At 32.6% G+C, this 27,037-nt stretch overlaps 1 protein-coding gene across 1 annotated transcript in view; it reads left to right on the top strand.

The window, feature by feature from the left end:
* The first annotated feature begins 9,959 nt into the window (after nt 1-9,959).
* LOC118197178 (synaptogenesis protein syg-2-like) overlaps nt 9,960-27,037 on the top strand; it is a 289,538-nt gene continuing 272,460 nt past the window's right edge. The window contains exons 1-2 of the mRNA XM_085817873.1: nt 9,960-10,338; nt 11,826-11,936. Coding sequence (XP_085673999.1) covers nt 9,960-10,338; nt 11,826-11,936 — 490 coding nt within the window. The remainder of the gene's footprint in view (nt 10,339-11,825; nt 11,937-27,037) is intronic.

Below are 27,037 nucleotides of genomic sequence, written 5' to 3'. Positions count from 1 at the left end.
AAACAATAATAACTCCAAATATTGCCTACGCACTTTGTTAAGATTACTTCAAAGAATGAACGTTGCACCTTTCTTTTCTCTCGCACGTCACAAAAAGGGAAAGGGAAAAAGGTTGCCATAAATTAAGAACTTCGCCAAGTGAATTATTCTTAGCGCAAGCTGAAGATAACACTGCTCCAAGATAAAATTTTAAGTTACCCGGTGTCTCGCCATATTTAGAAAATTGAATACTGAGGCGTAATTTGAGTCGTAGAAACGAAATATGGAAAGAAATCGGTATGACATATCAGAGAAAGTCTGATTTTGTGTCAAAATTCCTATGTTAGAATAATGTTATATATAAATCTAATATATATCCTAAATGACAAGCGCAAATTAAATTTCATCAATCGGCCCAGTAGAACGGAAGATGTACAAAAGTATATTTTTTTCTTTTGTGCAGTAAACATACTTTCCCTTAATATGAGAAATTTTGAATGTTTCAGAGATTTTTTTAATTTTTTTTAAAATTTTTTTTTTCATGCAAAAGTTTCTGTTTCTATTTCAATGTAGCTAACTTGTTATTGAATACATATTTTAACTAGAAGTGACTATGGAAACATAAGTAGCTTAACTGTGTTATTAATTTTTAACGATTATGGTATATTTTCAAACTAAGCAGACAGCCTCTATATAAATAATCAGAAATTCAAGTAGCTTATATGAAAAAAAAAAAAAAAAAAAAAAAAAAGGAAGAATAACCACAAAAAAATTCTGATGTTACTTTATACAATAATTTGCATAATTTGAAGCTGACATGTACTGAACATTAAGAAATTTTAAAAATAATCTCTATAAGTTTTTATACTATTTCTCTATATGGTTATGAATATAACAGGCAGCTTAATATATTATTACACTGAATATATTTATTAAATAAAAATATTAAAAAAAAATAAAATGGCTTTTTTCCCAAATCAGGGTGATGAATTTAGATGGCTGGAAACTAACCATTTTGATTTTTAGATATCTCAATTGATATAACCAAATTTTACGGACTTGAAATTTCGTTTCTACCTGTAATTACATGACAGCAATTGCTATGTCATCAAACTGCTATGTCAGCGAAGATGGAAAATCGCATCTTTAATGTCAGCATAAATTCTTTTAGTCCAATTTCCTTGAAACTTTATAAGAACTTTCCTGTTTTTAATCAATCAAGTTCCAGTGCAAGCAGCAATTTAACGGTTCGTCTCATTTAGAATTCTCTTTGCTTTTTTATTTTCCGTTGAAACTGCAGATTTTGAATCAGCTCGACTTAATAAGTATAAATCAAAATAAATTCAAAGAGTCAAGCCTTTAAAAGTAAACATTTCCTAAAGTGAAATATTCCTAAAGTAAAAGCATGTTCTTTCAGTGAAATTAAAATGAGATATATATTTAAATCGCTTTGAATTTAAATGAATGTGAATTTCACTTAACTGTTTAGCTTCAGTTTAAAAAGTAAATTAGCAAGCATATAAAGTCTGGTATTTTTACGAAGCAAAAACTACAGACTTTAAAAACAGTATTGAAGAATAATCTTCTATTCTTAGGAAACAAAACAAAAGTCAGAAGAAGAGTGTATAACACCTTTTCATTCGAACACAAGTAACAATGGCTAAAGTTTACACAAGCCAACACTTCTGGCTAAACTTAAATACGTAATGTTGGAGTAAAATTAAATGTAATAGATTAGCCTAACAGCCCACAGAATAAAGTAATGCGCAGGAAGGGCTCTGGTTTGTAGAAAACCGGCGAGACAAGCCTAATGGCTAGAAGCACTCAACGCAACAGCACCAAATTGCTAATTAGTCACGATACAACGTCGCCTGAAATAGGCAGAACACGCTTTAAAAATAACTTGAAATAACCTGAATAATAAAAATAATTTGAAAAAACTCTCAGTGTCTCATTTACATTCTGGCATGACAAAATGTGGGTGAAAAGAGGAAAACAGAGTGACAGGAAATCACTAAAACCTAAAATTAACTATTAGTTATTCCTATCAAGCAAATAAAAAATAAAAGATCATTCTATGTTAAAGGGATTGAAAATGAAACTAATTATGAAGCACGGTATGTCGTTATTATTTATCTATTTACTGATTACCGCAAAGATGTAACCAGCAGACAACCATCATAATATCTAAGAAATTTACAGACATATTCATGTCTTATTCAGTGGAGAGAAAATAAGTGAGAAAATCTTATAAGGTATTTCTCCCCAGCCTTATTAGCGTGCCTTCGTGGTGTGGTGGTCTGCACGCTGGGACGGTATTCCAGAGGTCAGTGGTTCGATTCCCGGCAAAGGCGTTGCTAATTTTACATCCTGCGTGCTTCAAAAAATTTAACCTAATGTCTCTACACTGGCTCCCGAACTAAAAAGGGTGTTGGATGATGATTCTCCAGACCCAGGATTTGGTGATTGGGTCCCCTAAAGAAAACCCAAGTCGCTTTTTAAAAGGAGGAGTATCTAAGGTATTTCTCCCGCCTTCCAAACGTGCCTTCGTGGTATGGTGGTCTGGACACTGGACCGGTATTCCAGAGGCCCGTGGTTTGATCCGCTACGAAGGGTTTGCTAATTTTTCATCTTGCCTGCTTCCAAAAAATTAACTTAATGTCTGTACAATCTAACTAAAATAGCGACAACATTCACAGCCAGATATGTAGTGATTAACCATCTCTTTAGAAAGATGATTTTATGACTACTGACAATAGAAAATTCGTGACTTAAACATTAATTCTATGCTTTCCACGTGCTTTTGAGAACTGCTGAGAACTATTTTGTATCTAATTGTCAAAAATCGAGAGAAGTATTCGAAATTGTGCTTTTGTTGCCTTTCGAAAAAGTCTGTTAGAAGAACACGACAAAGAATGGGTTGACGTCATCAAATTCCTCATTTGATAATATTATCAAGAAGGCGACGCGACAATTGAGTCACATCGCTACAGGAAACAAGGTAGAATTAAAATTTCGGTATGGAATGGAGGCCTTACAGAGCTCCCAAAAGTTGGAAATTCAAGCAAATGTCTACTGCCAAGATCAAGTACACGTAGATTTGAGACTAGCATAGAATTTTTCTCTCGAGGATAATCTCATAGTGAGTCTTCAGAAGAATTGCCCCAAGTAGTTCTGAAAAGGAGACGCAAAATGCTCACTTACTGTGCTTCATGACAAAGCATTACCACATACCTCTGGTCAGACACACATCCTTATTAAATAATATTGTTAGAATCATGTGGATTTTCACATTCCTATTAGAAAACTTAGACCAAATGAATTTCGTCTTTATCTGCACTGAAGATGTTCCCAATTTGACAACAATTTGATGACGAAAGAAATGAAAATTGCTGCAGGGACAAACGGCAGATTTCTGTGATGTGTTATACAGAACCTTATGAGACTTTATGAAAATTGCCTCAATAAGAGTGGAAGTTAATATAATCGGAAATATGAGAATGAATCAGTAAAAACGAGCTTAAGACTATTGTGAAAAACCTGTGGAGTAACCAGAAGGCATCGACAGCATTTTAGCAATCGAGAATCACTTACAGCCATAAGAAAAACGATGAACATTAAATGAGTATTTCTATAGAAATCAGGAATTGTGTCACATCATCGAAAGTTAAAGTGTACAACCACATGCATTGCTTCAGCACATAAAATTTGATACATAGACTCGTATTTCAAGGATGAACATTCAAGAATTAAGAAATAGACTCAACATTTTTTTTTTCATTCTCAGTGGGTTAAAGGATGAATATTACGCGGCAGGAAAAAGATGAAGATGATATTATTTGAAGATGAAACTCAAGAACATATTAAAATTTCCACAAAAGAATGTCAATAACAGCTGCGTTAGCAAAAACAGCACTACAGCTTGTTAACAGAGGTAAGCTGCATTCATATGCAAATGCCATAGAAATGTCATAGAAATGTCTTCTATGCAAATGTCATAGAAGCGTAGTCATATTGCATAAAATGTGGGAGTTTCGTTCACACCTGCAAGACAGGATATATGGCGTGGCCAATTAGGTTGCGTTCAGACGGCGAGGTTAATGTCACAGAGGCACAAGGAATAAAATGTGGGAATTGCATTCACACCTGCGACACAGGGTCTAAGCTGCACCCACCTAAAGATAAGTTATATTTGAGTATGCGTGGATGTGTCTATAGTTTTACCGCTCTGTTTTTCCATTCAGGTTTCGAGAGTTCGCTCTGATTGGTCGACACTTATCCCAAGTCAGCATAAAGTTGAAAACTTCAAACTTATGCCAAGAGACCTAAACCAGATTTTGTGACGTAGCACAGACGGGTTGCTTAGCAACGCAGCTCCGCTTTAACCACTTATGCCCTTTGTACCGTCGTCCGAACGCAGCTTTAGAGAGGCTAAATTTGCGTATGTGTCTACAGCTTTCCCGCTCAGGTTTCGCGAGTTCGCTCTGATTGGTCGACTCTTATATCAAGCTGGCATAAAGCTGGAAACTTCGAACTTTATGCCAAAACCCCTAAACAGCTTCCCTATAATGAACATGAGTAAGTTCTAGGAGGTGTTGCCCTAAACCAGTTTTTGTGACGTAACAATGTCTGGTTACCTAGCAGCGAAACTCGACTTAAACCAGTTATGACATTTATACCCCCGTCTGTACGAAGCGTGATAGTTCCTGAGGGTTTCGTGAATCAACAATATTTGAAGACCATTGATTCATTTCATTCAAGCTGAAAAGTGAAATGAACTTTGGCTAGAATTATAGCATTTTAATGTTAAAAAATGAAATATAATATAAAAGTGCTCAGAAATTTTGCAGTTTTCTTTGTTTGTTATGTTTTATATCAGTTATATAATTTCTCTAAGCCCCATTACCATCAAACAAATATAACTTCAACTCCTAACTAACAAGTACTCATAAAAAAAATATATTCGAAAATGTAAGCATAACGTCGTATACATTTATACTCTATGAAGAAAATTTATATAAATAATTCACCTTCGAAAATGTTGCTTTTAATTATAAAGCCAAATTTATATAAAATGTTGACCGAACATAATAGATACTTATTCTACATTATTTAAAAGGTAAACTAAAGCTACTCGCCATTCTATTGAGGCAATGCTCTAATTCGATAAAGTTAAAATAAAATCACTCATTATTTAAATCAGTTAATTAACGCAACTTTAAGTCAACTGGTTTATCCGTTTCACTAACCGTATTTTCCAGAGTATTTGAATAAATTATTTTAAATATTTACAAAAGGATAGCGTAGTATTTAGAATAAGTAAATAATAGATTAAAAGTGCCTTTCGGAAAGACAACATATTTTCTTCACAGGAAGCGTATTTGAATATATTCGCATATTTTCAGCTTATGCATGAACATATAAATTTATTGACTACCAACTAATTAATCATAGAGCTTTCATAAGCCGATGATTTAACAGAAAAGTCGATAATTCGATTTATTTTATTCCTTGCGTGCGCTTATTAGTTTCGTTATATTCGCTTATCCATTTCCTTACATAAAAAAACAGAACAAACAAATTATTGATGATTCCATTATTTCTTTTCTATTTTATGATTTAATGGGATATTTGTTTTTGCATACTTTGTGATCTTCAATTTACACAGATTAACCATGTTTAGAGATGAAAAAATAACTTTATTTTTTAGAAAAAAATGCAATGTTTGATGAGATAAATATATTGTTTAAGCTGAAATAGTCATGGTCCACATAGGTGAAGCTGAAATAGTCATGAGGTTTCGTGTGGTTTGGTTTATTAATCATGACGTTTGGTTTATTAATCATGACAAAGCACTAGACGGCTATCTGCCTAAGGGGAGTGATGTCTTCGTGGAAAACTTTCTATAGGAAATTACGTCATATACATGTTACACAGGGAAAAAACCACAAAAACGCCCATGCCACCAACCCGTTCTTTGGGATTTGAACTCTGGTTTGAACTACCAGCGTTCAACGACTTCACTGCTCAATCGCTGATGGGTCCTGAAATAATCCACTAGATATAAGCAGTGATACAAATAACTAGGCGTAGCTAATGTAAATAACGTAACAAGCATTATAATCACTGAAACTTCTATTTATAAAAATTGTTAAGTATGTCAATAATTTATTATTGTAAACCTAATTTTATACATTATTTATATACCTGTTAAATTCTTGTAGTAAACTGAGAGTCATTATATGAGATTATGGTTGCTACTTAGTATGTAGGCGAGGATTTGCTACATTATATTATAAGTTATTTTTCCCGCTTTCTTAGCATGCCTTCGTGATGTAGTGGTTAGCACACTCGACGCGTAATCGAGAGTCCCGTGGTTTGAGTCCCGCTGAGGGCATTGCTCATTTCGCACATCTCCTGCTTCGAAATAACCTAATGTCTCTATAGTGACGTCCGAACTAAAAAAAAAAGTGGTGGATGATGATTCTCCACCACCAGGATTTGGCGACTAGGTTTCCTAATCTCCAGTCGCCCTGGGGGAGTATGTAAGGCATTTCCCCCGTCTTCTTAGCATGTCTTCGTGGTGTAATGGTTAGCATAGTCTGCTCGTAATTGAGAGGTCCGTAGTTTGAGTACCGGTGAAGGTATTGCTCATTTTTCACATCTCCTGCTCCGAAATTACAATATTGAAACATATGAATTATACTCCAAGTAACATATTTTTATCTTCACCGATCTATATAACATAGGTAAGGGATGTATTGTTTCCGGCTCAAAATTTCAATAGTGAATTTTAAGTGAAAAAGCCCGAATTAGGGTCCCCACAACTTTATTTTTAGAGTGATGTCTGCCCGTCTGAGTCTGGATGTATATAACGACTTTTCCGTCCACAATAACTCCTATATCAAACTTCCAAAAATTTCTGTCTTCCCTATTTAAGCTTTCTGCATTCATATAACAAATTGACAGGATTTTCAATGAACTTTCACAACGGAAAAGGTTGCAACTTATCATTGGAAGTGGGGCTTTATTTGAAGGCCATAACGGTATTTAATAAAAATATTTATTAAAATATAATCCAAAACTTCTCATTTTTAGGGCTTGGACGATATAGTGGTTACGGCAACCAACTGCAATATCAAAGGTCCCGGGTTCGAATCCCGGTGCAAACATGGCTGTAATTGTTCGTGCCTTCAAAGGAGGTAACAGCCCACTATTAGGTGTTCACAAAATAAACTGGCCACCACTTCCGGCCTTAGTAATGGCCAATCTTAAGGCCTTGTATTAATTGCAGCGCTACTAAAGTTAAAATACGTTGATAAAATTATTTTCAACTAATGTAAAATTGATTTCCATGTTTCACAAATTCTCATGGTCTTTCAAAAGATACTTTGAGTAAATAATTAACCTAAAATATAATTGTTAATGGCTGAAAATTATAATATCAGCGCAGGATTAAAGAAAAAAGTTTGGACTTAAATATTTGCTGAATTGTCTGATTAATAATTTACTACAGCATGTTATTTAACTCGAAACCACAAAAATTTTAGTCAAGTCATGTAATGAAATTTATTAATCGAATGAAAAAATGGAAATGAGAATAAAATTCGAGATCCTTCGAGTTTAATAAAAGGACATTAAACAAACGCATAAAGAAAAGATATGAGTTATGAAGTATAATATTAAAATTCTTTTACGCATGAAGATCACATTATTAATTTAAAGAACGGACATTAGAAGCTTCTGAAAATATAAACAGTATCAAGTCAATTTTGATCTAGCACTTTTATTCTATTCATTCAAAAAACTTCCAGAATATGTAGTTATCGAATATTGGTTCCGAATCCAGGCGTAAAATCTTCACCTCATTTAATAAAAAGCAGGAAAACACTTGATATTTCATTAAAAGTAACATTGTTTTGGAATAAAATTAACCACAGTTCGAATCAAATAATTTTAACTCCCAAGGGATGTAAAATATATGAGAAGAAAATATTATGAAACGAAGAAAATGTGATGTAGGATATTAAAATATTTCAAACTAATAATGAAACCTTCAGCGTGTTTTATTATCATTAAATTTATCTTACTCAAATAATTCTGTCTCTCGTTTTTAATCCCTCTTTCTCATTTTCCTTCAGGCTGGTTTTACGTGGCATTGAAATGTTCATCTTCTTAGTATTTGCTTAATTTTTTTTTCATGGTACGATTAAATTTTTAATGAGAAAACTCTTGTTGAAAGTTTTCAGCAGTCTCTTTCAAGACACGGAAAGTTTTGTGCAATTTTAAAGAAAATTTTCTTTTCGTATTATTTTTAGTCACATTTAATCTGAGCATGATTGTGAGTTACAGATTAATTTTTAAATGTTAGAGAAATAGAATATTATTTTTGCAATACAGGGAAAAGGAATAGTATTTTAAAATGATTTTAATAAACTTTAAAAAATCGTAGAAGTATTTTTTCATACTAATAAATTTGCATAAATTTCATAAACACTTCGATTCTGAGGATTTAACATATTGTATTTATCTGATATTTTCCTTTTACATTAATACTGCCAACTTTTAAACATAATGTGAGTATTTATATGTAAAATTATCATTGGCTGTTGGCTGTTTGAGTTTTAGTTCCCTATACATCATCAGAGTTATCTAAGAGTGATTAATTTCGATATGACGCAATGCAAATAGAAATTACTATTTTTAGAATACAAAGGGGAAATTAATTTACGTTGCTAATTTTATCTTTTACATATTCTTTATTTTCCTTACATGTTTATATATATATATTTGCAAAGAAGACGAAAGTTCTAAAAGCTTTTGCTTAGAAGTACATTTGATACTGTAGTTCCTGAGTAAAACGTTACACCATGTAAAAACAATAATATAATACTAAAGAAGTAACAGTTATCGTGTAAAAACTGAATGTAAAAATTATAAAACGAGATAACCTCAAAAACAAAAAGGGATGAGAAAAACCAATAAATTTTAAATCACAAATTTTAATTTTTTTAAATGATGCATGCAAATAATCAAAAATATTTCAAATGCACAGAAAATATGTACAAAGAATTGCAATAAATGCTAAATTAGCCCAACTCGAGGTTTAAGGCGGACTTATCAAGGAAAAAGCGTCACAAAACTCGAATCCATTAGCGCGTTTCGTCAAACGAAAACAATTGAGACTGAAAGCGGAATTTCATTAACACAATAATCAAACTAAGGAACAAGGAAATCATGTCGTACCCACATTAGATATTTTTATTTAAAAATTTTAATGGAGAACAAATTAACATTAATTAATTGTTTCAATTCATTGTTGGGGAAAAATTGAAAAAAATGTTTTCAGTGAAAACAAAAATAAATGAATAAATCGGGAAGCTTGCACCTAGTAAACTGTCAACAAATTTAGAAAACGCAAAACAGCAGTTTAGTTCTTTCGTTACACAAAACCCCTGATAACGATACAGCAAGAGATGTAAATTTCGTGTTACATGTTTGATTTGTGCATATTTTGCTCCCACTTTTTCTTGCCGTTTGCCATTGGGCTTCTGATTTTTTTTTTTTTTTTTTTTGTTTTTTTGCTCGTGTTTTATTCAGAATGGAATATGTTGTAAACTTAAACTGATTTATTTTATCTTGCGTTATTAACAGCACTTATTGATGCTATCAGCGCAAACCTTTAGTTTAGGTTTTAAACTGCTTTTTACTTTGTATTCTTTCATATATATACAGAGAAAGAAGGAGAGAAATGGTAAGATGATGGTTGTAGAAGAAGGAGAGAAATGGTAAAATGATGGTTGTAGAAATATTTGATTTATTTTCTTTTTTTATATAGGCTGCGATTAATGGAAAATGCTTCTCACTCAAAATAACTGACAAAGAAACTGTTTATAATAATTTTCTTCATGTATCTGCAGTTCAATCTGTTTTAAAACTATGAACCAAATAAATGTTAAATCAGTAATTTATTCTTAACCATGAATCATTTTTCATTTACAGAAACGCCCGAAGCTCCTACTACAGTAATAGGCGTAGCTGGCTCACCTGTAAACCTTCCATGTAACATCACTCCACCAGGAGAAGAAGATGCAGAAGATGCCATTGCCCTTGTTCTCTGGTACAAAGATGAATCCACCACGCCAATCTACAGCTTAGACGCGAGACAAGGAAGTTTAGACCAGGCACGGCATGCAGCCAAAGACAGTCTAAACGCCCGAGCTCATTTAAGTATATCTGAAAGGCCAGCATTTCTTAAGTTGGACCCTGCGATGGTAGAGGACGAGGGCGAGTATAAATGCCGGGCAGATTTTAAGAAAGCCAGAACACGATACATGTCCGTCTTCCTCAAGGTTGTAGGTGAGTATATGTTATTTTGTAGACGAATCTAACCCGTTCACTTATTTTAAATGCAAACGTTTCTGCTATGCTATTTTGTCAGGAATACATAAGATACCGCATTGGGCTCAAATATCATATTTAGTTTTCAATAGAAACGTATTTACATTTCATTGCATAGGCATTTCCTGTCATGAGATTTCAAAGTGCAGCCACAGTTTTGCAAATGTAGGTATTTAAATTGCATATACTTACTTTCCGATCTGTGAAAATTTTGGAAATTTCATCCATTATCAAATATTATTTTGAAAATCGCTGAAATATTTCAGTCAAGGCGATGTATGGTATGGGAGTTGTTAAGTTATAAAAGTGAATGTCTGAGAATTTTCTAAGATTTCTCTAGCAAATGGTCGAACTGTGACAGATAAATTTTCTGAGTATCCTTTCTTAAACTTAAAATGATATTTAAAATGAAGTGAGTGCATATAAATGATTAAATTGTGGCTATAGAAAAAATCACTAAATAGAAGCATTTTGAAAGAAATATTGCTGTTTTCACTTTAGAATAATAAACGATTGATTAAAATTTTTATTTTGGGACATTTCTTTACAATGTAAGATAAAAAAAAAAGTTCAGTTTGTTTATGCGAATAGTACTCAATTTTTTGTGAATAAATTTTTTATGTCTGAGAGCAAAGTAAAACTGCGCTAATATAGAATATACTACATTTTCTGTTCAATTAAATGCATATTATTATAAGCAAAAAACAGACATAAATTTCTATTTGTCATTAAATATCATTATTTGTAAACTTTACAATATCTTTGATGTCATACGTTTAAAAATTGCGTCTTCAGTAATCTGTCAATTTTGAGGTTAAAATTCTAACACTTTTAAAGATGAGGGGAAAAAAGTATATTTTTAAAAAGACGATTTTACACTTATTTCGATTTAATTATTTCGAACTATCAAATAATTAAGTTTTAAAGTAATGTCATATATGCACTTGATACATAATGCATCATTATTTACCATAGAAGAAAAAACTGTACAATATATTGTACTAAAAGCAGGCATTAAAAAAGACGAATATCTAAGTACAAGTATTTCGTTATCACTGAATCATTTATAATTTCGCAAGATGTTTGTTAAGAATTAACAATACATATTTATCTTGTAAGCTTATTTTATATTTTTAACTAAATTCACCTTTCATGAAATTCATATCTATTAATTTGAAAGCTGTATATTCCCTGCAAGGCACTAAAATTATTAATAACGAAAGCTGATTTTTTTAAAAATTTGTACATATTAAAATTTAAAAAAATAAAGAAAACATAACTATTCTAGCAAATTGCTAATTTTTATAAATTATTTCTGAATACAAGTATGAGTCTGATGTACTCTTATGCATACATACTGGTGCGTTTGTTGTTAAAACCATTGCATGTTTATTGCATATACATACATATAAAGAATTTAAATTTAATGTGCTTTTTATTTTCAGTTCCACCTGGTAAACCTGTTATAACAGACCGAAATAATGAAGTATTACAAAGCCTCATAGGCCCATATAATGAAGGAGAGCCATTAACATTAATTTGTGAAGTGGTTGGGGGTAAGTAAAAATAATAATAATACCAATAACATTAATTTATATGATTTTCCTCTGATTACATAAAATTTTTGAAAATTAGTTTTATTGCAATAAATGTCTATATGAATCCACTTGTAAACCTGCTGCCATTTTTAATCTACATATCTATGAATTATCAAAACAATTATACGCACTTTATACCAATATCATATTTTAATAATAGTGGCAATAATTAATTGTATTTTCACAAGCAGGGAAATATTTTGGGTACGTACATTGTGATTCAAAAATTCAAAAATGAGCAAATGACTCCTTTTACACGGGAATATTAAAGCTGTATTATTATATGTGAAATGTTTTTGTTGCTCTGAAAATAATAATGGAACATATTTGCGAAATATTCTCATTCATCTCCGAATGTTTGTAGAGTTCCTCACTTTGAAATTACTAAGTTAATGTTGGAAGTGAAGAATCTTAAGAACTGATAAGCGAATAAAAGCTTGAGTTCGTGTGACAGGAAACAACAAGATAGAACCTTTATTATTCCAAATGAGGTTTAACAAAACTCCGTCTTGGATTGTACAATAAAGCCGACACCCGAGCGTAATAATAGCTTAGAGAGTAACCTAAAAAGGCGGACGCGTGCAGCCAGAATACCTGGTATCTCTGTCACTAAGACCGAAGAACTTCGCGGTTAAATAGCGCTCTTCCTCATTACGTATTCAGACGTGATTCAAAAAGTAATTTCTGGCCGGAATTGATATTAAGAATTGATACGAAAGGAACTTTAACTCAAAATTTAACTGTTAATAAAATTAATATAATCCTTACATGTTAAGGCATCGCCAATGAATATTATGTACCAAATATAAGCGTATATACGCTTTTGTCCATATGTAATTGTGTCTGTATGTCTGTTTTTTATATGTAATTGTACCTATGTATCTACTAGTATTATCACAGATCTTGCCACTGTGTAGTTAATATACATCTATTATGCACTGAATAATCATGTGCCTAATGTGTCTGTATCCAAAATGTCTTTATATATGTATATGAATTTATGTTCTGTATATGATAATGTAACTATGCATCTGCACATTTTATCCTGTGACACGGCACCGTATCGCAAAAATCAAACTGGGGTCCCATTCTAAAATTAATTGCACCAATTATCTGTTCAGCATTGTATTAAGTAACTATTGTTTATGTAAGTTAAAGTAGCACTTGCCTAACGCTTGGGTACCCACTGATTACTGTGTACCTAATACACGTGTTTTAATATATTTGTACATTGGTTAATGTACATAGGAAACAGCACAAATAATCCAGTAGCAAAACACTGTACCACACAGTACTAATCTAGGATCTAACTTTTAATTCACTGTTTTAATTACTTATTCCAGCATAACATTGCGCACCTAATATTTCAGTATGTACTTGTCTTGTGTATCTAATGATAATGCTTCAAAGGATCATAGTATACTCAAGATATGAGTACACACGTTATGTACACATGCTACCGTATCCATGCTTTTGCATACACCTTGTAACATGGCAATGTATTATCCAGTGTCTAACATTAATTAGCTTTAACGTCACTGTATGAAGTACCAAATTTGTATGTATGTTTATGCATTAGTGTATTAGCATAATGACCATGCATGGTTATCTAGATAAAGGTGGACGTGGCGCTATACCGATTAACCGTATTGGTAGAGGGGTCGGGCACACGTCCTCCGCCGCATGTCGCATTTCGCATGTTAAGGCAACCAGCTATATCTTCTTAATACAAAACTTATCTGTCTGAACGATAGGATCAACAACAGAAGCCGTGAAGAATAGTGTTGAGAGTTATCTATCTGAACAATAGGACCAATAATGGAAGCCATGAACAACAGTTTTGATTAACATTTGTTGTTTATAAATTCTAAAATCGTACTATGAGTCCGGAGTATGATGAAACATATTCCTTCACACGTTTTAGTTTAATTTTAAGTTCATATTGAATTTTTAGTGAAACCAAGGCCAAATTTAAAAATTAACCCAAGTTGCAAGAAGTATACACTGCAAAAAAAAAAAAAAAAAAAAAAAAAAAAAAAAAGGGACAGTTCTATACTTCTTTTCTACTGGGCCAACTGACGAAAATCAAATTGCGTTTTTTATGTCTCGAAAACGCGACTTAGGATGTGTATTAAATTTATAAATAGCATTGTTTTGCACAAAACAGGATTTTTTCTGAAATGACATGCCAATTTGTTTCCATATTTCTATTCTATGACTCAAATTATGCCAAACTGCTAAGTTTTGTAAAAATCGCACGGGTGGTTTCTAGTTTGGTATACATTTATTAATCTCTCTTTTTGCGATTTTGCGTTGAATCACTATAAATGTCCGTTTCACTTTTCAAACTGGTGCCACCAAATGTTAGAGTCCTGCATTATATTTGAAGAAATTAAATAATCTGCATGAATGTAGGCATATTTCTCGCATTGTGATAAAACAATGGTACATAGACTCATCGAATTTTGAATGACGTAAACCTACTGCGAATATGGACATGTTGAAGCCCAAATTTGAAATTTGGAATTTGTTTTATTATCGATTTCATATTTTGTTAAACTTTAACGAAATTTGAGTAACAAACTCAACCATTTGAAAGCCAGCAATGGCAACAATCTATGGGGGGGGGACAACCTTTTTCTCCAGCGTGCGGAACTGTGTATGGGAAATTCTAAAGATAAGCTCATTTTAAAATTATTTTCCGACATTGTTTTTGAACTGAAATTTATGGTTTAAGTGCGAAGAACATGATATTTGATAAATAAAGGTAACACACCAAAACGTTAAAAGCGCCCCTTTGGACGTAATTTAAAATCCGAAAACTTGCAGTTTTTTTTTTTTTTCGTCTAGTTTATGATTTATTTTTAAAATTTTTATTTTTAAATAATTTTTAAATATTTTTCGAAACCAATTTTGAATTACAATCAATAAAATTTTGCAATCATCTTAAAGTAGATGTATTTCTAAGCATACCTGCAAAAAATTAGAGTTATTTATTAAAAATTGCCAAAGATATACGTGAACATATATATTGGCGCATTTTGATATTTGGCATATGTGTTGAAAGCTATAACAAGGTCAAATACTAGATCAGAAGGAGATACAGAGATACTAGGGAGATACAGAACTGTCCTCCCTTTTTTTTTCCCGCAGTGTACGTCACCTTATTTAAAACCCTTTATGTCCCAAATTGCTTTATTTTTTGAAAAATATATTGTAACTTTTTTTAATTATATTTCTTTATGCAGGAGAAACATCTCACATTAAACTTACAAAGATGTTATAAGGTTCTCATTGTTTTTTTGTTTTTTTTTTAATTCAAAACTGGGGCTTAAAAGTCTCATCGGGACTCAATTGAGCAATTTTATTGATGGAATTTTAAAGTCCCGTCTGGAAATAAAGAGTTAACGAAGTAATACAATAACCTGCATGCCTGACATGCTTTGACTGAAGTTCCATGGGCTTATTTGTAGAAAACGCGTTTACTTGTGCGCAGTAATATTTCAGATAATATTTAATTTTGGATACCAATAGTATAAAGACTCATAAATACTAAAATTCATATGATATCATTCTTCCCATTATTTTCTGAAATTCAATAGATGGCCTGGAAGGAGACAGATAAGCATCTGTGATGATAGTCATTGTCATTGCAACCAGACCTTAGTATTATATTCACAGTTCGTCTTATTACCTACTCTTATACTGCAACATATCTTTTTTTCTCTTTCACTGACGTGAGAAGTCGCTGCAGTTTAACAAAACAAATCTGATCTCTTATTCTCCTTGTTTAAGTGAAACGTGATCCACGAGGTGTTGTTTTGTCTTGAGACCTGAAGACGTATTTCGCTCGGATCACGTATTTCGCACTATGTTGAAGTCAAGAGTCACGTGGAATCCATAGAGAGCGAGTTTACCGCATATGGATTACATTTGTGAGTCTGTTTTCTCTCGTAGGCAAAAGCGCTTCGTGAATCTTTTCAGGGTGGAGTAAAACAAAAGGAAAATGTTCAAAGGATACCTTTTGGCAATCAATGCTACGGTCGCCCTGAAGATTGAGAAAAATTTTATGAGATTTTACAATTATGCTTTGCGTTACAATAAATGGATTATTCGAATGGTTATAGTATACCTATAGACATGGTGAGAAAGGCTTTTCAGTTTGTTTTGTATAACTACATAGCAGCAATTGCTCTTGTAAACAGAATTCGGGTGTTTTTACGTTTGTGAGGCAACCAATGATTGGTTAGTGTTGTATCTGTCAAGGAGTCAAACGAACTCAAATCAAAGAATAAAGAAGGAGCTCTAACAGAGTTGAGACCTTTTAGTGTAATATTTTTCCTGTAGATGGGTAGCTTATCAGCATTCTGAGGTATTGCAAAATATTAGTGTTGTATCTGTCAAGGAGTTAGTGTTGTATCTGTCAAGGAGTTAATGTTGTATCTGTCAAGGAGTTAGTGTTGTATCTGTCAAGGAATTAATGTTGTATCTGTCAAGGAGTTAATGTTGTATCTGTCAAGGAGATAGTGTTGTATCTGTCAAGGAGTAAGTGTTGTATCTGTCAAGGAGTTAGTGTTGTATCTGTCAAAAGAATTAGTGTTGTACCTGTCAAAGAGTCAAACGAACCCAAATCAAAGAATAAGGAAGGAGTTCTAACAGAGCTAAGACCTTTTAGTGTAATATTTTTCCTGTGGACGGGTAGCTTATCAAGCATTCTGTGGTATTGCAAAATATCAACAAATCAGAAGGCTTTAAAATAGTTAAATGAAAGCCAATAGTAACTTGCAAATGTGTTAATGGCATGATGAATTGCTCTAGAGAAGCACTGATCAGGGTCAACAAGTAAAAAAGATACATTCTGAGATACTTGCATTTGTTATCTGTAACACAAACTCTGTACTCTTCGTTTGCATACGCTTTAAATTTTCGTTTCATATTCGGATGGCTTAATACCCAATTAAGAAACAGGTTTAAAAATCGTCACCAGGAAAATTGTCCAATTATAGGCAGCTCAGGTTTAAGTACGTTTTTGCCTTTGATGATGTTGGTTGCTATGAAATAGATGTCAGTTCGTTTTCCGAGGTCGTTGGTAGGTTCAGTACTAAAATTTCTGAGCTTCAGACAACTGATAGCGCTACTGATAAATTACTTATTATATTTGGTGTATTCGAAGATATCTTCAGTTTTGAAACAAATGCGTAATGTCTAAAATCTTTATCAGTCTTTATGTGCTATTACTTGGAATCAAATGCATTATCCCGAAAGATCCATAGGGATTTCATGAATAAAAGTTCTGATATTTCTGATATTACATTCCTACAAGAACACGAGCATAGGTCAGATATCATCATATAGTATTAGTTACTAGTGCTTAATTACTTTAATGTATCCCACCAACAAACCATTGAATAGAAGGAGAACATTCCACGACACACCTTATCAAGCACTGCATTCCTCATTACTCTGTGACAATTTCACAGCTTTCTGCCATTGAGGACTCAGCTGTTTGGTTCACAACAAACACTTCCACAACATACACATTCGTCTTCACCTAACCGTCCAAATAACAACACTTCAAATGTCACTGAACTGGAAATATTACTCAGTAATCCTATCATTATAGGTGGCGATTTTAGATGCATGACACTGGTCGTGGGACTGCTATAACTCTAACTCTGGACACGCTATGTACGACTTGTCCCACTTGGCTGAATTACGAATATTAGCTCCGCAAAACCCAACACGATATTGTACTGGGCCCTTGGTATTATCGATTTTTTCCCTCCTTAGAAATATCGGTGACCCACTAGATATTTCTGTGCTGAATGAACTATCATCTTATCATAATCCTGTCAGGATTATTATAAATATCTGTTGCAATATTGCATCAAACAAAGCACACGCTCACATAAAAATGCCACTAAAGAAGCTAAAAAGGTGCCCTGCAAAAGATCCAAGGAAGTGCGGACACTTATGAAACAAAAGAATGCCGCCAGATAACATTTTCAAGACATCCTGATGATATGCATAGGTTAAATCATCTGAATTCTGCTGTCAGATCTCCTATTACTGTATTGGAACAACGCGACTGGACTAATTACCTTAAATCCCTCACCACTGATGACAACTCCATGTGTAAAGCTGTTTCTAGGTATAAGAAATTCTGTAACAAAATTCCACACCTTAAAGGATCCAAAGGATTCTTTACACTGAAACTGCGAAAGCTCAGCATACGAGCTCAGCAACTCTTTTAGCTCAGCATACGGAATCTCAATTTTCCGTATGCAACATACATGACACAACAACAAACGGTTTCTGACTTTCAAGTACAATTACATAACAAATTCAAACAAAACAATCAGAAGTTCATCAGAAGTTCTTGGGCACATACACAGGCTCAAGAAGAGAAAGTGCCCTGGTATTGGTAATGTATCCAAAAGATGTTCAATCGATTCCCACTGAAAATGATTTTCAAGATGACCCTGTATCATATTACTTCTTTGTATTAGAAAGTTCCAGAATTTTCTTTAAGAAAATCAAGCTGCTTAAACTGAATGGAATATCAGTTTCATTTCTTTTCCCCAAATGTAAGGATTTCCTCGAAGTGCTACAGTTAGGTGCATATTTATTTAATTAGGATGTCTGGGGAATTTCCTAATCGTCTTAATACGACTTGGTATCTTTAAAAAATTATCCTTACTGATATTCATTTTGAAAGAACGTTGCTTGTAATGCATTCGTTTTCATATTTTTTATGAATGTTTTTACCTGTGTCGGCCACTTCTAGCTTCCTTCCACAAGTAGAAGAAGTATTGTAATCGCGGAAAATTTTGGTTATCATATTTCAACGAATGTAGACATCTGAATGCTCTGAAATTCATTTAAACGAGGTTTTTGCGCAACATCTATACGTACGGACAGAATAAAGAACCTTTTTTTTTTTAACGGTTTGTAAAATGGATTCAGGAGAGTTTTTTTCGTGACGTATTTATATATGTACGAATGTATGCCTCTCGCGTAATTCAAAAAGGAGTAGTAACTACTTTCACCGCTGTCCAATCCATTTAAACAATTTTTTAATTTTCTTTTTCACGACATCTGCACGTACGAACAGAACAAGAGACTTTTTTTTTTTCCAAACGGATTGCAGAATGAATTTAAACTGGATTCAAAAGTGATTTTCTCTTGACGTCTGCACGTACGTGCATACGTATGTATCTCGCATAACTCGAAAACAATTAGCAAAAGAACATTGAAATTTTGTTTATGGGCCTGCTATAACATGTAGTTGTGCACCTCTCATTTTAGTTGCAATCAGCCCCACAAAGCACACGTATATATGTATATATACTCACTCTCTTACCTAGCTCCGTGAGCTCAGTTTTTTTTTTTTTTTTTTTTTTTTTTTTTTATATGTTGGTAAAATGTTCATTTTTTGGTTGAAAAGTGATTGAATTATGTTGTTCTTATGTTTCGGTTAAGGTTTTTATGCCTTAATCTGCATGCGTTAGTTGTAGCATTATGAACAATTTAAAAGTGGTTTAGTGGTACTAAGTCTAACAAGCCCACTGTTTGTTTACATTTAAAAGTCTTAGTAGAATAGTGAATTAAGTCATTTTTGCACCAACTTCAGTGTCGTTTTGAAACGTGAACCAGAAGTAAAATTTTAGTTTTGTGCACCTAAAAATCTGTCTTCTTGCCTGCTGGCCGAATTGCTTTTTTTTGTGCAGAAACTCTAATTTGAATTGTGAAAGTTGTTTTTCTTTAACTATTTTAACTGTATTGCACAATAACTGCTTAATCGTTTTCGAAGCAGAAAATATGAAATATATACAGTGCCCCTGCCAGGAGTTGACCTCCGAGGCTTCCAATTGCTAGCCGGACGTGCTTTTCATTTACACCAGGAAACCTTATGGCAAAAGGGAGGAAACCTTACACCGTAAGCAATGCTAACAGTTGTAGAGACATTATGTTAATTGAAAAAGCCGGAGAGATGAAAATTAGCAATCGCCTTCGCCGGGAATCGAACCACGGACCTCTGAAATACCGGCTCAGTGTGCTGACCATTACACCACGAAGGCACACTAAGAAAGCAGGAGAAATACCTTATACAGTTAATATAAAATACATTTTATGACCTCTGAATAATTAATTTATCATAAATCGTATAGAGAAAAAAAAAGTCTTATTTCTAAACTGTTTTCCCTAGTGTATCTAATCTAAATTATATCTAGTACCTTTCCAAATAATAAATAGCTTATTTCAGTCATATCCGCAGAAACTCCAAACTGCGTGAATTTCTGGATAGTCCTATCTGAATATATTCCATTAAAAGGAACTAACCCATTTGCCTATTACAATGAGATTATCATTGAATCATAATATTCTGCTTACGTTGCTCCTGATAATACTCTTCGATATATTTCTTCCTTGCTTATCCTCTGAATTCATTAACAGATAATTCTCAATCATTTTCCTAACAGTTCATCTATTTACAACAGGGCTCATTTTATTCTTATCTGTTATTTGCATCCGAAGCTTATGAAAGTTTGGGTCCATTGGCGTATACCGTAAATACCTATTCACTTAGCGCTGAAGCTGAGATTTGATTATTATTCAAATTCTTATGCATATATAATGATTGCACGACTTTGTTAATGTCGCTTTGTCTTCGGAACACATCACACACTGTTCAGTACCTTTGTATCAGTATTAATTTGTGTTAGAATGACAGATTACAGATATATCATTTGAAGTGGAAAACTGTTAACCAGAAACTAAACTGTCTTGAGTAAGGTGCATAGTTATTAGCCCAAATGTGCGTTAGCCCAGAAGGGCTACAAGTTTCGAAATGGCATTTTGCGTCCAATCACTACAAACGGGGCTGTATCACTTTCCAAATTATTGTCACCCTCTATTATATTTTTAAAAAACTAAGTAATGCAGAATCTACATGAATGTGTGTATTTTCTTGCACTGTGAAGAAACAACGGTGCCTAGCGTCATCAAATTTTGAATAACATAGACCTCCACCCGAACAGGGTCACCGGGACGCCCGAATCTTGAATTCCGATTTTTTTATTATATATTTTATATTATTTAAAACTCTAACGAATTTTTGATTAAGAAACTCAGAGATATGAAAGCCTGCAGTGGCAACACTGCGCGGAATAAAACATTTTTGTCTCCAGCTAACGAGACTATCTATTGGAAATTCTAAAGATATGTTGTTTTTAAATACGTTTAGCCCAGTGTAACTTTAGCCCAAATGCTGTCAAAACGTGTGTGCGTCTATAAATTAAAGAAAAAAAAGCGCCCGTTTGGGCTTAACATAAAATCTGAAACCTTTCATATAGTATTTTATTATTATTTATTTATTTTATTTTTTATATATATTTTATGTTATTTGTAAAATATTATGAACAGAAAATTCGATTGTTTCTTGTGTCCTTGTACAGTAAAGTGAAATCGAAAATAAAATATATAAAGAAAGAAAGAAAATAAAAGTAAAGGAAAACAATAAGAAGGGAGTTTTTTAAATTGTTTAACTCATATAAAGTTCATTTATTTTATATACATTGAAACATATAGAACAATAAATATCTTTCCGTTTCTTATCATCTGCAATTAACATATTTAATTTCCTACAACATTTATTATATTTTTTTTAATTTAAAGCTGGTCCAGATGACATTTTTTTTTAATAATTAGTTCAGTTGTGTATTTAAATAATTTAAAGATGCTTATTCTTTATTTCATCCGATGCAGTTGTATGATTATTAACAATACTATTTTCAGCGTAATATTAATGAGAAAATTTCAGCCCTGCATATATTAGCAATCCCTGTGTTAACCCTTTGCGGCACAGTGTGCCCGGTCTGGATATACCTAAAAATTTCCTTCTGCACGCACAGAAAAATTGAATGGAAAAGGATTTATAGGTTACTCTGAACCTTCTTTATTTATGGTAGATAGCAGCTCAACACAAACCAGTCCCTATTTTTTAGCCATGTTTAGATTTTTAAGACCCTCATTTTTCAAAGAAATCTTCCAGATTTTTTTAGGGTATAAAAGGAATTGTTTGAAAAGAAATTTCTATGTTATTTTTTGGTTGTGTGCTAATCTCCTTATCTGATTATTTAATATCTGTTTTAAATTTTTACCTTGAAATCTTGCCTAAAATGAAACGGCGAACCCTAGGTGTGCCCAGATTGGGCTCACCGATAATCTAGGACGACTGAGAGTCTGTATTCTTTGTTTCTCTGCACCTCATCGGTCAGTTCATTGGCAACAATGCTCTTTTCTTTACGAAGCTCTATTCAATCAGTGTGTCACTTTTGGCACACCCACGGAATTAAAACGATAAGTGCTATCTTAACAAAATTTTACTTGTGTACTACTCAAGGCTTAATTAGACCGCCTACCATTTTTTTTTTTTTTAAATCAAAACTCCGACTTTAAAAGGCAACCTGCCAGAAAGGGTTAAATGTATGGATGTATCAGAAATAGTGTTTTCTGGATATTGTATTAGTCGTAAAGCAACATAAATCACCAAATGGATACATTTAACCACAGGATTAAATGTCCTTTGAATCAAACATCAAATATAATATAAATTAAAGTTAGTGATTATCATATGGAATTTCTGTATTTGATATCATTACAGTAATATCCCTACAAACAGCAATATCACTTTTTAAATTGTTGCCGCCAAATATTGTCACCCTTGATTATGTTTAAAAAACTAAGTAATGAGGAATCTAGTATATGAATATGTGTATGTTTCTTTCAATGTGAAGAAACAACGGAACTTAGAGTCATGAAATTTAGAACAATAAATAGTCCTCCACCAGAACATGACCACCTGAAAGCCCGAATTTGAATTTGGAATTTGTTTTATTATCTGTTCCATACTTCTTAAGCTTTGAGGAATTTTCGATTGAGGAACTCAAAAGTTTTGAAAACGAGCAATTCAACACTGCACGGAGTAAAACATTTTTGTCTCCGGCTTGCGAGACTATTAGAGTATTATAAATAACGTTTAAAATGCGAGTATTTTGATAAATATTCAAATGCGACGAAGAAACACAAATTGAGCTAATGCCGTTGATAAAATGACATTGATCGACTAGCTTACTGCACGATTGCCACCCAGCTTGGGTGAAAAATATAAATAAAAAAGAAAATCTGAAAGGTTTCAGATTTTAAATTACGCCCAAAGGGACTTCTTTTTTTTAACACTTTGTGTGTTACTTTTAATTATTAAATATCATGTTCTTCGCATTTAAACCATAAAATTCAGTTGAAGATGAATATCACAAAATAATTTTAAAATGAGCATATCTTTAGAATTTCCGATAGGCAGTCTAGCGCGCTAGAGATAAAAATGTTTTTTCTGTAGAACGTTGCCATTGCTCGCTTTGAAATCCTTGAGTTTGTTAATCAGAAATTGGTTAAGGGGTGTTGGAACCCCCAAATCTTCAAAAAACTGTAATTTCAGATTTTTGCATTTTCAGATTCTCTACACTTTTATCTTTCCAAAAATACCATTCTTTAATCTCTATGAAAATTAGAAATGTAAAAACCTAGTTTTAATTTGTCATCGACTGCTTTGATCAATGAGGATTTTTACATAAAAACGTGTTTTTCTCCAAACGTGATTTTTTTATACTCGATGTACCTTTTCTCAGGAACTATTGCTAAAATTTTTATGGCTTATTTATTAGGTTTCCTAATATTTATTGAAATGAGCTTTTTGTGATAAACTAGGAAAAAAAAAATAATTTTTGTGTGAGAAAAGTGCTAAATTTTACTATGCCTAACAAAATATTCTGTAAATTACTCTAAAATTCATAATGTTTCAAAAGCTCATTTCAGTATAATCAAATAGGTATACTTTAATTACACAAAAAATTTCAAGCGTGTATCTACAGCAGATTTTGAGAAAAGGTACATCGAATATGGCCAATTTAACATTGTCGGTATAGGGGTTGCTGATACCCCTTTTACAAAATGTGAAATCTATAATAAAACAGATTCCAAATTTCAAACTTGGACTTCCAGATGCCCATATTCGCAGCAGGATTACGTCATTCAAAGTTTGATGGCTCTAGGTACCTTCGTTTTATGACAGTGCAAGAAACATATTTCATTATTTAATATGCATATTATTCATTATTTAATTTCTTCAAAAATAATACAGGGCGATAATATTTGGTGGCAACTGTTTGAAAAGTGAAACGGACATTTAGAGTGATTCGACGCAAAACGAAAATAATAGTCCCTCAGGAACAAAATTATTTTGGACTAATAAATCTCAGCATTCAAGAAACGCTATAGATCAAGATATTTTGTGTAATGGATAACTTATTAATTCTGTCAAGGTGGGAAAAAAAGACGACGAATATTCATGATTATATATGGTTCAATAACAGCTTCGTTATTCAGATTTCGATAATTTTCCATTGAGTAAGATGTTTTAAAATTTAAAATGGCATTGTATATGACACATGTATTTTCTAAGAGCTTGAAAATAATTCTAAACCAAAAATCGAGTAAATTCATCGAAATTTTAGTGGAAACTAAAGCGTTTTATATTAAGCTCTGTATTGGCTGGAAGATCTGGAGGTGATGAAACTTATGTTCTTTACTATTAGACATACATTGTTGCATCAAACAAGAGCTTTCTCTTATTTTCCATGCATTATATGTGTATATGTATTTGATTGCAGAACTTCATGAAAGTAGAGTAAACATAATTATTAATATTTAATTTCGTATGTAATAAATTAGGCAAAAATTTAGCTTTCAAATTAACGAATGATTATTCTACACTGAGGCACTTACTATGTACTCCTTCATTAATGAAAATAACACTTCAAGTGTTCACAAACATTCTATATTATTTTTATATAAACTATATCGCATTTATGTATTACAGAAAATAGAATAGAGATTGAAATAAAGAAGTAATAAGTTTATTTTTCTTAAACACTCAGTTTATTAAAGAATACCAATTATAACTTGAGAGATACCGTATATACCCGCGTATAAGTCGATACCGCGTATAAGTCGACCCTCCCCCCACTTCGACATAAAAAACTCGTAGAAAATAAGAAACCCGCCCCACTTCCGAAAATCGACCCCCCACTTCCGAAATCGATCGAGAAACTTCGAAAAAAAATTTTTTTAAGATACCAGCATATCCAAAACGCAGGATAAGTGGGGAAAAATGATCGTATATAGTAACCTTCTAGAATTTGTTCCGGAAAAGATTCGCGTACGTAAAACCTATCTGCATTTTCCCTTTTTAAAAGTTAAAAGAAATATTCAAAACTGTTCAGTTAATATTCAAAACTGTTCAGTTATTGCGTGGGCTATTTTTTTTAAATTTTGACGTGTATGCCTGTTAACAAAAGTATTTCATGAATGAACAATAACTATTATAAAGACTTATACGTACGTAAAAACTATCTGCATTTCTCTTTTCTTGGCGTGTTGGCGAAACTTTTTTATTGCTCGATATTGATCGATTCGGGGGCCGAAAATTCTTTGGTTTAATCGAAACTTATTCTAGTTAAAGTATGAAACTCTGTGATTAGTTTGTCGCATAATTTAAGTCATGAAATTACTTCAAGTAAGTGACTTATTTGATAAGTCGTCCAATTTGAGTGCGGGAAGAAAACAACTGCATTATATAAAGAAAATTTTGAACTACTGATTCTTTTAATTTTTTATGGCCCCGCGTATAAGTCGACCCCCCCTTTGAAGTCTTTTTTTTTTGTCCAAAATATCTCGACTTATGCGCGGGTATATACGGTAAATTAAATATCTTAATGCCGTAAAAGATAACAGCTTTCTGAGAAATGACTATTTGCTAGGCTGCGTGGAAGTTAAGCATCTTTCTGTGTCGCCTAATGACTATATTTATCATTTAGAATAAATGAAAAATACTGCAGTATTCTAACATAACATAATGTAACGCGATATAAGTGTGCCTCCGCTGCAGGCATTTTAAAAATAAAATTATGTGATTACTTTTCAACTGGTATTTGAGTTGTATTAAATCAAACATGTTTGGCTTATGAGAATATTATTAAAAATGCTTTTTTGCCATTAAAGTACAGTTTTTACTCTTCAGTCGTAAGACGTTTATGAATCTGTAACGACCTTTATTTAGCTTATAAAGTATTTTCTCCCTTCTTCCAGCATGCCTTCGTGGTGTAACAGTACCACACTCGGCGCGTATTCCTGGTTCGATCTTGGCGAGGACACTGCAAATTTTTCTCTTCTTCTGCTTCCAAAATAGAATCCTATGACTCTGCAAGCTTTAATTTATTTAATCAACAAGAGCCTTCCCCTCCCCCATTGTTTGATTTGCATTTTGAACTGATGTTTCAGGAGATGGATAGATATTAGGATCTATAAAAGGGTGTTTTTTGTTTAAATTTTTCCGTTAGGCTCTTCAAGCTGTCGGAAGTTTACTGATTCTAAAATTTGAGATCTTTTAGAGATTCGGAGGCCAGTTAAGAAATCTCTGAAATCTATAGTAAAGAGATGTAGCAGAAGTTTCTTAGGCTGTTCCAAATCTGATTAAAAACCAAAGACATTGCTGAATAATGTAAAAGACTGAAATCAGGATTTGTTTTCATAATAGTATTGTTCACCGGTTCTTATACAGATTGAAATCTTCGGAAACAGTCTGAATAATTAAAATATCCATTTCCTTGAAACTTGCATTTTTGGAGAAGTTAAATATAGAATGGACCGCGCTTTCGACAAGTGCGTAGTATAAGTATAAATATCGGAGTTGAGAAAAAACTTGTGTTTATTCTGAAAGCGTTAAAATCGAAGGTTCTATAAACGGTTACGAATTTCAAACAAGTTTTCGGAATATTTAATATAGGATGATTGATGGCATATTTTAAAATTAATATTATTTTTTTCAAAATGCACACGGTTTATACGCCTTGTTTACGCACCTTTTTAATATGTCCATTTTTATTTTTGTAATAAATCTGAAAATTCTCAAGTTCCCAAATATTTTTGAATCAGAGAAT

Source organism: Stegodyphus dumicola, chromosome 1, assembly GCF_044657685.1.
Source record: "Stegodyphus dumicola isolate Sdum_Otavi_A_Nest chromosome 1, ASM4465768v1".
Taxonomy (NCBI): domain Eukaryota; kingdom Metazoa; phylum Arthropoda; class Arachnida; order Araneae; family Eresidae; genus Stegodyphus; species Stegodyphus dumicola.
Note: the sequence above shows the minus strand (reverse complement) of the source record. Positions and strands in the feature narration are given on the sequence as shown.